This window comes from Neolamprologus multifasciatus, chromosome 22 (genome assembly GCF_963576455.1).
Source record: "Neolamprologus multifasciatus chromosome 22, fNeoMul1.2, whole genome shotgun sequence".
Lineage (NCBI taxonomy): Eukaryota > Metazoa > Chordata > Actinopteri > Cichliformes > Cichlidae > Neolamprologus > Neolamprologus multifasciatus.
This window is the reverse complement of record NC_140459.1, coordinates 33,618,928-33,631,957: the sequence shown is the minus strand read 5'-3', so window position 1 is coordinate 33,631,957 and position 13,030 is coordinate 33,618,928. Positions and strand designations below refer to the sequence as shown.

Genomic DNA, 13,030 nt, shown 5'->3' with positions numbered 1-13,030 from the left:
TGGGCGGAGCCAATAAACCTACGAATGGCTGATGTTGACTAAGATGCACGGCAGGAAACAACACACACACACACACACACACACACACAGAGGTACCTGGGATGTTGTAGATCTGCCGACGGTTGTCATGCTGCAGTCTGTTACTGCTGCTGTTGCTGCCGCCTCCGCTGCCGCCACAATGCTTGGCGCTGGTCATGCCCATGAGGCTGCTGGCCACAGAGAGCTGGGAGGCCTGGGCGAAGTTGGACAGGACCCCTCGTGCCGAGTTCGACAGCCCCTGCTGCAGGGAGGCCTGAGGCTGGGACGCCTAAGAACCAGAGATTTGCGAGTTATTGCTTGAAGCACATTTGGTTTGGAACACACACGAGCACCACACGTCTCCTCTGCTGGAACGTACCTGGCGGAGGGCATGATGTCGGATCATGGAGTCAGACTTGGAGGCGTTGGTAGGGACTGAGCTGGGAGAGAGAGCAGCCTGCTGCTGCAGCCTCTGTTCGATCTCCTAACAAGAGAAGCACATTCAGGTGCATTGGTGCCACCAGGTACTTACATTCAACGACTCCACAATCACTATCAAATACTCCAGCTGTGTTTGGGGGTTCAGGTGTGGTAACAAAGAGACTGCAAAGCAGGGTTACATCTTATCTGAGTAACTTCAGCACAATTCAGGGTTTTCAGTACTGAAAAGCTCTGGAGCACTTTTAACTTCCTTTTTAAAATCAGCTGCTCACAGCAGACGTGTTTATCCAGATGCTGCCAACGCAGTGAAACCCTGGGTTAGCCTAGCTAGCTGACACCAGCTTTAGGGTGAAGCCAGGTGAGGCTCTGCTGAGTCGACAGCGTGCTCTTAGTGATGTTTACAAACATGAAACGCAGTCCCAACCGTGTCCCTATTGGCACATTTTAGACGACACTAAAATGTGCCAATTATTTATTTATCACTTTGCTACCAACACCAGACGACAGCACTCTGTGTGGCTACACAGTAAAACTGTGACAGTGACATAAACAAACTTAGTGAGAGGAAGAATCAGCTGCTAACCTGCTCCTGTTGTAAGGCCTTCACAAAGGCATTCTTCAGCCTGTTGGTGTGCTCGGCCTTCAAAGCCTTTTTCTGATTGGATGTCATGCACTGCTCGCAGAGGATCCTCCCACTCTTCTCCTGCTTCCAGTGGGGGGTGAAGTCAGTTCTGCACTGGGCGCAGAAGAAAGGCTCCAGACGGGCCAGCGTCCCTCTGAGTTTACCTACAGACACGACTCCGTTAACAATGACAGAGCTGCAGCGACGGGCGGCGCTCCAGCAGACGCACACCCAGAGTTTAAACCTTAAAGTCATCACAACAGTCCTGAAACAAACTGAAGGCACTTTGTTCAGTGTGACAGGTGTAGCCGCCTTTATTCAGACCTTTAAAGGCTGACAGAGTAAAAAGGCGGAGCTACAGGGATGGAGCTGGATTCAGGGACAATGATTTCTCAAACATACGAGAAGAACTTCCTGCTTCTGGCTCTGCTAAGCCGTGATTGGTTATTGCAACAAACTATGGCCAGAAGAAACAATAGCACCACCTGCTGGGGAGATTTAGTCTTGGCAAATGTTTATAATCATTATCAAAATGGTCTCTGGGTCATGCTCACACAACCAAACGCTTATTTACTTATTTAAATATAGCGTATCCATGGTTTGTCTATCAGTTCGGTATAAATCAAACATTTGCTGTAGATGTTTCCTCCCCAATATCAGGGTTTACTTACCCTGACTGTCGAGCACACTCTGCACCACCTCCTCGAGGCCCACCATGTAGATGAACTCGCTGTTGGCGGCAGAGGGCAGGAAGTGCAGGAGGGGGGCTGGGGGTTTGGGTGGAGGGATCTCCAGTAAGGTTTTCTCCAGCTGCTTCCTTAGGGCCAGCTTGGCCGCCGCCTGACTGCTCGCCTGGTCTGCCATGGAGCTCACCGCTCCGCTGGCCGAACCGGACATGGTGGACGGGCTGACGGCCGAAGCTCCGCCCAGACCGCCGGCCCCAGCTGCTGCTGCTTGCATGTGGGCCAGGTTCATGTACATGGCGCTGGAGCCTGAGCGCTGGGAAGCTGCCACCTGACTGGCCTGCAGAGAGATATACATCCACACATGTAAAGGGTTTGATCAGCGATCTCTCTCCAGGCAGTCCCACCAATCAGCACACACGGTCACACCTCTCTCAAACGAATGCTTTAGCCCAGGTTGGTTTGACTCCGTACCTGCTGGTAGCTGACAGCGTTAGCCAAGCTGTTGGAACTGGAACGAGACATCCCAGGTTTGGACGCGAGCCTCTGGCCCTGCAGCTGGGCCGGGTTGGGTGCTATCACTCGCTGAGACATCAATATGGGGGGCAGGTTTGCATTAGCCGCTGACCGGATGACTGTGTGACCCTGCAGACAGGAGAAGGGCAACAAAGGGTTTCATAGTTCAGCAGAGATCAGAGATGCAAATGACACCTGCTCACCTGGTTTACTGTAAATGATAATGTAACCACGGCTCATTCACACGTTCTTAAGTGCGTTTTTATCCACCGCAGCTCAAAGTTTTATCTGGAGCTAAAAATCCAGAAGATTTTGTTTTTTTCCCTTTTGAGTCTCTAAACTGAAAGCTTTTTACAAACGGGTACGTATCATTGGCTAAAAGATGAAAACAAGACCGTACTTGGTAAGAACATTCCTCTACAGTGAGTGGTGCAGCCACCAACGAGGCGATGAATCATCTCAGTAAATCAGATAACCTGGAGTCACTACAAGGCTAAATCTGATAGCATGTCCACGCTGTCCCACAGCAGAGACGTGGATTCAGTCTCAGAGAAAACTGACATTTTGCTAAAGACATCAACAAAAGGTGGGAGCTCAGCGTGCAGAGCCATCTCTGTGAGTACTCCACATGTGGTGAAGTTTCAAATGTGATAAAAAGGAGACATTTCAGACTCCATCACGGTCCTACATGGTCACATGACCCTTTCTTACAGCCAAAACGTCGAAGGTTCGTTTACAGCAGCGGTCTCCAACCCCCGGGCCTCGGACCGGTACCGGTCCGTGAGTCGTTTGGTACCGGGCCGCAAGAGTTGAGGCTCAGGTGTGAAATGTATAGTTTTCAGGGTTTTTATCGGTTTTCAGCGTTATTTTGTTATCGTTTTTATCGTTTACTCGGTTTTCCTGGGTCTTTTCATGTGTGTTATGAATAAATCTTCTTTTTTTCAGTACCGGTACTAGTTTTATTTTGTTGTATTTATCCGCGACACCTTAAAGGTCGGTCCATGAAAATATTGTCGGGCATAAACCGGTCCGTGGCGCAAAAAAGGTTGGAGCTGGTTTACATGATAGACTCTGAGTGACTTCTGTAGTTCTTGTTCTTTCTTTGTGAGTCAAAGACGTCATTTAAAGTCAGCACGGCTGGTTTAAGGTGCAACAATCACACACTCACACACACACACACACACACACACACACCTGTGCAGTGCGGAGGTTCTGGGGCTCAGGGTTGTGTAGACCTGGCCTCACAGGTAGCTTCCCCAGGACAGGAGAGCTGTGGATGGGAGGAGGCTGCACAGATGACGCAGCATTCTGGACCACTGGGACCTGCAGGAGAGCAACGATGAACCAGGACGGGAACGTCTCAGACTGATGTTCTGGTGCTTTCTTTATAAATGTTTACTGCATATGATTTAGAGCAGCGCTCTCAAACTAAACGAGACACTGCTGCACTGTTGTCTCATGCGAGGGCAAACAAAAACAAACAAGGAAACGCCCACAAATCTCTCCTAAAATGTCGTTTTGTTTAAAAACAACAAGACAAATCTTTTTGTTCGTATTTTTGTTCGTATTTAACAAAAGTGCAGACATAAGTGTGCGCATTAGTTTGTGAGTCTGTCAGTGAACTAACACACCCGTCATGTTTGTGTCGCCTTCATATTCAATCGTTTGAAGGCAAGTTTATTTGTATAGAACAATTCAACAACAAGGTGATTCAAAGTGCTTTACAGAGACATTAGAAACAAAAACAAATAAAAAGCAGGATTTAAAATTGATTAAAACAAACAAACCAGCAGTAGATAAAATCAAAACAGATTGAATCAGTAGTTAAAATGTAAGTTTTGAAATTTAAGCTTACAAGTGTGGATTTGGTGTTTTATTCAAATGCAGCTGAGAACAGGTGAGTCTTCAACCTGGATTTAAATAAACTGAGTGTTTCAGCTGATCTGAGGCTTTCTGGGAGTTTGTTCCAGATATAAGGAGCATAAAAGCTGAATGCGGCTTCTCCGTGTTTGGTTCTGACTCTGGGAGCTGATAAAAGACCGGATCCAGATGACCTGAGGGATCTGGAAGGTTCATACTGGGTCAGGAGGTCACTGATGTATTTTGGTCCTAAACCATTCAGAGCTTTATAGTCGATCCTCTGACGGACAGCCGGTGTAAAGACCTCACAGCTGGACTGATGTGGAGTTTGAAGAACTTTTCAACATTTCACTCAACAACAAACAAAATCGTCCCTTCAACAGTCAAACTGCATTTTATGTCTGCAGGTCCACGTACGGGGCAGCGAGCAGGGGGCTGCGAGTGGCCCCCGAGCCACGGCTTTGGGAGCCCTGATTCAGAACAATATTACAGTCCCGTCTGCAGCTCAGGGGTACAAACATGTTTCAATACTGATCCTGCACTATCCACTGTCTATATATATATATATATGCTCTCCAGATATAAACTATTATTATTATTATGTTAGGATCAGTCTATGAATATATTTGTTAAATTATTGAAATATTAACAAACTGCTGCTGTGATTAAATAAGACACTGAAGCCTCCTTGAGGAAACACTGATTTGGCACCAATAACCATGGCGAAGGCACCACGGACACATGCAAAGAGCAGCAGAGCTCCAGCAGTGGCCTTGTGTGAGAGTGTGTTATCAGCAGCACTCACCTTCTGGACCACGTTCTCCTTCTGCATTTGACTCTGCCTGAGCTTCTTCAGCAGCACGAGGCGAGCCTCCTCCAGACGAAGCTCTTCTCTTAGAGCCTTGATCATCTGCTGCCTCTCCTCTCCCGTCTTCCCCTGGTACAAACGAGCACACAACATTAGAAAGGCACACTATATCCGCACATAAGACCAGAGGCGACTTTGAGCTCGTTGAACTCAACAGCCAGTCTGTACAAACCAGACTAAACCTGCACAGAAGCTGCAGTTTGAACAGCGCGTCGCGTTTCTGCATCGACACAGGATGCGACTGCAGAGTAAACAGGACACGTTGGGCTGAAATATTCTTTTGTGCAAAGTCAAAAGCAGCAATTTAAAACCGAATGACGGTCGCGAAGGGAAACGGCGAGAACGCATCTAAGGCAACGCATTTGGAAAACTTCGAGCTTGCTCAGGTCGTGTTTGAGCATCGTCCACGTCTCTGCGCCGTAAAGTAGAATGGGCCACCTGCGTTTACTCTGATTACTCTGCTCGGCTAAAACAGCTGCTGACAATGACGTCCTCTGCTTTGCATCTATAATCAGACTCATTACAGTCCATCCACCACTTTGATCACACTCTGGATCTTCTGACATACAGGATGAGATTAGACTCGTTTCATTACAGCAGATGTCTTTTGGAAAGTGACTCCTCCACTGGTCCTGTGTTGAAAACCTTGTGACAACACCGCACAGAGAAGCTACCCAATCTCTACTCCCACACAAGTCCATCACCTCCTTAAGAGAACAGAATTGCCTTTTATTGTCATTGTACATGTACGAATGATTGGTTGTGTTAATAGCTGCTGTGAAAAAGAAAAGCTTCCATCAGGACTTCCTGGTATCACTTCCTGGTTGTTGGTGTATCGGCAGCTTCAGTTCAGGACTACGCTTCCTCCTCACGTCACCCGCCCGGCCTGTTTCCCTGCTGCTCAGGACAATCTGCTGGGTGAGCTAACAGTGGCCCTGCTACCATCGCTCGCCCCGACCGCAGGGCTTAACTCTTTAAGACCTACCATAGAACCAAGTCCGCCAGAGCTTATATTATATGTTTACATGCTGTGGAGCCATTTTTGGGAGCATTTCAAGTTGCTATACATCAATACAACCATTACAGCCCAGATTTTAATAATATGTCTGCATTAAGTGCATAGTAATTACATAAATTGCAAAAAAGTGCAATAAACTACAAAAAAATTGAAAATCGTTTTTGTTTTTTTAACATATATTTCTAGTTAGAGAAATTTAAGAGGCTTATCCCTCAAAACTGTAAATACAAAAAAGTTGCACAAAATAGTTTCCCACCACAGGAAATTTATTTTGAGTGTCTTCATAGTTTTATTTTTGAAATACACCAATTTTTATACACTGCAGGAAAAATGAAAATAAATATTATAATGCAAATTTGCAAAAAAGCAGCATATGCATCAAAATAAACTATTTCCAGCAGTGCAATATGAGTCCTAAGCATCCCAGAAACCACACAGAAAGTCATAAAGTCAAAGATAACTTTTAAAAACACCAGTATAGGCTCATGAGGCCCTGATGGTAAAAAAGTCACTTCCGGTTTCGGGCAGGTCATGGCAGACATGCGATAGTTTGTGCTGATGGATGTAGGAAGTGTTACAAACAGCTGATCGGATCGGCAAAGCGTGTTTCTGGAATATTATGTTTTTGTTCCTGCAAGTGCTTTTTATGCAGTTTTTGCAAAGCTATATGTGGAAGGAAACTGTGACCGAGGACAAGCTGATTGCATAAGATGTAAGTACAACTCCTCCGGTTTCATATGCAAAAAAAATTATTGTGCTAGCTCACGTGGTTGCAGAGCTACCGGGATTTAAAAATAGTTACGCAAAACAGAGCGTGCTGCTCTGATCGGTTTTAAAGGGTTAAGCTAGCTGCAGGGTTTTAAGGGTGTGAAGCCAGGTCTCATTAAGTGTAGCATCCTGAAATATCTGAGCGACCTCTACACTGGATTTATGCACCAGCGTTAAAGGACTTGTAGAGCGTATTCAGTCTATTTCTTCACCCTTGTCAGCAGCGCTGTGACGGCCTGTTACCTTGAACATGTCCAGGTTAGCCTTGTGCACGCGCTCCTCGGGCCGAGGTGTCGTTCTGGGACTGGAAGCCTCGTTGTCTGACAGGATGATGACATCCGGTGACGGAGTTCGTCTGTCATGATCAGCATCACTGGTAAGAAAAAAAGATCAAACACAAAGTGCAGCATTTAAAGTCGTACTTCATCATCACAGGATCCGACAGCTTCACTAAACTGCGTGGGGTCGCTTGACATCTGTTCTGCTGGTTTTCCTGGTAGGTTCAATGGAAGTCAGTTTACAGTAGGGCTGCACGATTAATCGTTAGAAAATCGCGATCTCGATTCATACTTATGTGCGATCTCATTTCCAAATGACAACGATTTAAAAAAAGAAAAAAAAAAGACGACGATTGTACCGCATTTTGATCCGGGACGTAATCTGCATGAAAACAAGCGCTCACTCTTCCTGCTCAACAAATGACGAGGGCGGAGCCTTATACCACGTGATACAGAAGCTGGCTGCTAAAATTAGCAACGGAGAGCACGTCAGGGATGACGAGAGAGTGACAGGAGAAAATCTGTCCCGGTCAACCACCCAAACATCAATAACAGGAACCTTATACAGCGCTTCCCTATACCCGTCGAACTCCCGCAGGCACAAAGAAATTACGGAGGCTGTTACTTATCACCTGACCAAAGATATGGCTCCATCAACACTGTGCAAAACGAGGGATTTAGGAAAATGATCAACACCCTAGACAAACGCTACACAGCGCCGTCCCGCAACTATTTTTCTATTGTTGCACTACCTGCTCTATACACGCAGTGTGGAGACATTTGTTGTTTTTATGTTTATTTATTGTTTTTATGTTCAGTCTCAACTGTTACGAAGTTGATGTGCAGTTAATAAGTGCAATAAATATTTATACTGGAAAAGAAAATCGTGAGAGAATCGTGATTCTCATTTTATGCAACATCGTGCAGCCGTAGTTTACAGGTTGTGAATCTTTAGTCGTGCTCGTTGGTTAAAAGCAGAATAACAGAGAAACTGGGCCGTTTCTAACGTCCATGTTCTTAAACTTAAAAGCAAATCTTTCAGCAGCTCCAGACACAAAGGTTTGAGGGGCAGAAACAGTCATGTACACTGTCACACATTTATCAAAGAAGATTGAATATTCTGTATAGCAACACTAGATTACATGTAGGCTAGTGGTGCCCTCCTGTCATTGTTCCATGTTATATATACTGACTGATGTTTACAGCTGACCCTGCTGCATGTGCATTTGTCATTACTGTAAAACTAACCACACCTTTGCTACACCTGTGTTACTTTGTGCCGTTTAGAGTTTTCGTTACTTTCCGTGTGGTTGAAACCGTTGCTACCACCTTGCACACAGTGTACATATAAGCCCTGCTCTGTAGGGCCGAGCTGGCACCAAACACTGTGGACTATTCCACAGATTTCTCACTGAACCTGTGGAGTAAGTTGGTCCCTCTGTACTCATGTAAAAGCCACAGTGTGCTGTGGACAGTTCTTGCAGTTTGGTGACCAAAAATGTGTCAACGAGGACAAAAGTGAAGACTTTCATTGACAGCCGAGGTTTCACCCGCTGGTTACTTCTGCAGAGTAAAACTAGCTGCTAAGCTGAACCGATATTTTCCTTCACATAATCAAATAAACGATGCCTGGATTCAGGTAAACAAACACGCATTCCTGCTCTTTACTGTTTAAAATGTTTATTCTCACCACCTCCTCCCAGCGCTCATGTCGACCGGCTCATCCAGGATGTTCTCCTTCCCATTCTTACTTGGTCCGACGGGGCTACTGTGGCTTCCCAGCCTCAGACTCCCATTTAACTTCTCCTCATAAGCGGCGCCCATTAGGCTCTGATGATGCAGGCTGCTGGCTCCGGGGCCTTTTCCATCTCCCAAGCTCCCTGCAACATCCAGGGCTGCTAGGTCAGCTAAGTCCTTGCGTTTAAGAAGCGCCAGCATCTTCAGGCGCTCCATGGCCTCGTGACCTTCCATTTTGAGGCGCTTGGCCAACGCCTCTTCTCGCTCACTGGTTGACTCAAGGCCTCGCTTAAGTAGGTTCAGCCTCAGCGCCTCCTCAGACATCTGCTCCATCCTAGAAACAAGAGGGCAGACAGGTTAGCAGAGCCACCACAAACACACTCCTCTGTGTAACCTAAAGCATGAGTACAGTCATCCACCACACTGGGTGCAACAGCTGAACGACTCTGGAGCCTCCGATCCTTCCCAACCCTTACTCCAGATGTTCTCTCCTCCCAGCAAAGTTAATCCACGTTCCTCTGAAACCACGCGGAACAACTCCAAGTTATCCCAGCGATCCGAGCTCGAATCTGCTTTTAATCTGGTATTAACATGATCACATTTGTATATTTCTACACGTTTCCTAATCCAGATAATGTAACGCAGATGTAAACACAGCGAACACAGCTTTGCATGGCGCTCGATGATGAATACTGTTTTTGTGTAGACTGGAAAAAATAAAGAAATAAATAAATCGATAAGAATAAGCAAAGAGCAACAAACACAACCCCACCAGACCATAGACCGGTTTAAAGGCAAACCTGTCCCTGCTAAGTTCCACTGTTAGCGTGACAAAACACACAAACCAGTGTGTAATGAGGAGCAGGTGGGAACCTGACAGCAAACTCCTTCAGACGGAGGATTCAGATTAAACACAACATGTTTCCTTGATCGTCTCCTCTGGGTAACTATAGAATAGTTTAAAGCATGAACGACGTCTGCATGTCGGCAAAGCTGAGAGGAAAGTGGAGGCCAGACAGCGCCGAGGCACAACTTTGACTCTGAAGGTCTCCATGTCTGGTTGTGCTGCACTTTTTACAGTAGCTCTGTAGTGACTGTAGAGAAACATACGGTTTTCACTTGGAGATCTTAGACTCCGAGTGAAAACCAGCAACCTCCAAGAACCACAGCCAACCAGTAAGGAAATGCACATTTTCCCCAGCAGCTATGGGTGAACAACGTCCAGCGTGGTGGAGAACTGAGCAAGTCTCATGTATGAAGCCGTGAATCATCAACATGAACACAAAGAATGAAACTACAATCCTTCAGCTCTGAGAGCTGACCCCTGACCTCTGACCTCCTGGACGCTAATCGCCCAGTCTGGAGGTCACTGCTCCGATTACCACACACACACACACAGACACACACACACACACGCACGCACACTCACACACACACACACACACACACACACACACGCACGCACACTCACACACACACACAGACACACACACACACACACACACACGCACGCACACTCACACACACACACAGACACGCACACACACACACACACACTCACACACACACAGACACGCACACACACACACACACACACACACACACACACACTCACACACACACACACACTCACACACTCACACACACACACGCACTGCTTGACTTGGTCACTTCCTGTTGGCAGCCTGTACCTGCTGGCGTCACCGTGGCGTGCCCTCACGCTGTCTTTTCACCGCTCTAATCTGCTCCTCCTCCCTCGTGTCATCACCCTCACATCTACATCTACAGCTGCCTCCTCAGCACAGGGAGGAGTCTCACTGCTCCCACAACACGGCTCTGCCCGCCACTTCTTCCTCTAATTAATTTGCGACGCAGCGGCGGAGTCGTCGCCTCCATTTGCTGGAGCACAAACACGAGCGGCTCGTGTAACCCCTCCGCCGATCCGGCCGCCTCGCCGCGTTTAATGAGCCAGAGATCTGCGCCGAGAAGCCAATCACGGTTTGCCTCGCTCCGCACGTCAGTAACTGGCACCCAGCGCTCTCGCACTTAGACTTCCCCTCCCCCTGGTTACTGCTGCCAGGCTTTACATAATATAATGACTGTTACAGTCAGCAGTGCCCCCCAGACAAAGAAATAAACAAACAAACACTTTCCCTTCGCTTCATCCACCACACCCTTCCAACACACTGCCAGGCCGATAATGGAGAAGAATAGATGTACAATCACACCTCTCCTAACCCCGGCAGGATAAAACACTAAACATCTGTCACACTGGAAAACTGTGGCGCTCCAAGGAATGCTTCCCGTTCGCACCAGCAGATAGACGGCGTGCACACAGACGCACATGCAGCTCAGCATTCCGATAGAGGGCAGAGTTTTGTAATCCTGCCTCCTACTCCAGCAGTACAGTACCACAAAGAAACACTCCTCCCTTCTCCTCTACCCTCCCCCAACTCCTCAAACGCTCATCTTTTCCTCTCCCTCCTCTTTCACTGCAAAAATAAACACAAGCTTAATTTCAGGGGCCCCGTCGATGCCGCCAAAGCCGAGCGCTTCGTTTGTTCACGTTACGCCAGCCAACAGTGTGTGTGCACGTGAGGAGGGACGGGAACCAAGACACAGAGAGGGTTTCTCTTTATGTGTGTGTGTGTGTGTGTGTGTGTGCAGGGCTACAGGCAGAGACAGCAGCTCTCTCCTGAAATGACGCCAACTTGTAATTCCACCTCCCATCCCCCAAAACACACACACGTTTATTCAAAGAGCTGTCAATCAGAGGCTGCTACTAAAACATTCCCCTCACAATTAAACCCGTAGTCTTCCTCACTGACGGCGCTGTTGGAAATCCGTGGCAGAGATAACCTTGATGTCCTGTCCTGTCGATGTGGCGCCAGATTAACAGTGTTTGGGTGTAATCGTAATAAAGCGAGCGCGCGGTCGAATCCGCTGCTCGACGTTCATCGTGAAAATCCATTTTTGTCCACTCTGTCCTGTTTCTGTGGGAAAGTGTTCAAACTGATGGTTTCACTCGGCGGTGGATGCGAGTCTGATGCGTCAGGCCTGACATCCAATCGCTTCACTTACTGATTTGATTTGTTTCATCCAACTGTAAATATGGAAGTTGTTATGCTAAACTATTAGCACCTCAAGTCCAAATCCAACCTCTGATTTGGCTGCAGACGAGCAGCCGTGCCTGTTAAAGTCTTCCTGTATTCATACTAGAGATGGACCGATCTGATATTACGTATCGGTATTGGTCTGATACTGACCTAAATTACTGGATCGGATATCAGAGAGAAATAAAAAATGTAATCCGATCCATTAAATATTAAAAAAGCACCTCACAAAACTTGCGACACGGAGTAACTCGGCTCATAACCGTAACACGTCTGAGCAGTGTGGTCACGTGATAGAGCAGCTGTGTGTGTTTGTAGCCTGCTAGCAAACATTTCATCTCCGAGGAAGTTTTCCCAGAGAGAAGTAAAGCAAGTGTGTAAGTTCATCTCTGAATGTCTGTAAAGCATTCCAGCGTTAAGCTTAACAACAGATATATGGAGCGACTGCCTCTTCTTGCTGCTACTTCAATCATGAAACTGATCAATGATCAGCTGATCAGCTTTTCTGTATTTCTTTTACTGTATATAGTAACTGTTAAGTCTAATATACCCTAGTAAGCTATACTACTTTTTCCTTTGGGAAGATACCATCTGTGCAATTCTGTTGAAGAAAGATGTTGAATCTATTTAATTATTCTTGAAAAATAATTTATTTCTGTGAATTTTTTTTCACACTGCATCAAATTAAAGTTGATTACATCGATTAAGCATCATGAGGAAGAGGGTGGTTCCCTATTTTCTTTTGCTGGGAGTTTGCAACCCTGTTAGTTAGGTTGCTTAATATTTCTGCTAAGTACTCTTTAAAACACCAGAATAGGGAGGATGGTGCAGGTTTAAGTTTATTAGATTGATCAGTTTTGCTGATCTATGAAATATTTTGGGTGCAGTGTGTGTGTTTTTTTTTTAAACTTACAGGTATAACAGAATAGCTTTAGTGTTGTTGTTTTTTAACTTGAGTATGAACTTATACAAAAAGCAGCAAGATATTAAAAAAACAGTTTTATTGATTAAAAAAAACACTATATCGGATTCATATCGGTATCGGCAGATATCCACATTTATGATATCAGTATCGGTATCGGACATAAAAAAGTGGTATCGTGCCATC

At 46.3% G+C, this 13,030-nt stretch overlaps 1 protein-coding gene across 4 annotated transcripts in view; it reads right to left on the bottom strand.

The window, feature by feature from the left end:
* gatad2b (GATA zinc finger domain containing 2B) overlaps nt 1–13,030 on the bottom strand; it is a 53,681-nt gene that overhangs the window by 15,086 nt on the left and 25,565 nt on the right. For 2 of the 4 annotated variants that reach the window (XR_014871820.1, XM_085147796.1), the window contains exons 2-10: nt 8,763–9,143; nt 7,038–7,167; nt 4,946–5,077; nt 3,475–3,603; nt 2,239–2,409; nt 1,753–2,104; nt 1,043–1,245; nt 398–502; nt 97–307 (exon numbers count right to left, since the gene is read on the bottom strand). Coding sequence is in view for 3 of the 4 variants with exons in the window: in XM_085147796.1 (XP_085003922.1) it covers nt 97–307; nt 398–502; nt 1,043–1,245; nt 1,753–2,104; nt 2,239–2,409; nt 3,475–3,603; nt 4,946–5,077; nt 7,038–7,167; nt 8,763–9,142 (1,813 nt within the window). In the remaining variant the exon portion in view is untranslated. Of the gene's footprint in view, nt 1–96; nt 308–397; nt 503–1,042; nt 1,246–1,752; nt 2,105–2,238; nt 2,410–3,474; nt 3,604–4,945; nt 5,078–7,037; nt 7,168–8,762; nt 9,144–10,500; nt 12,121–13,030 lie in introns of those variants that run through there. The other 2 variants (XM_085147797.1, XM_085147798.1) reach the window with 2 other exon arrangements.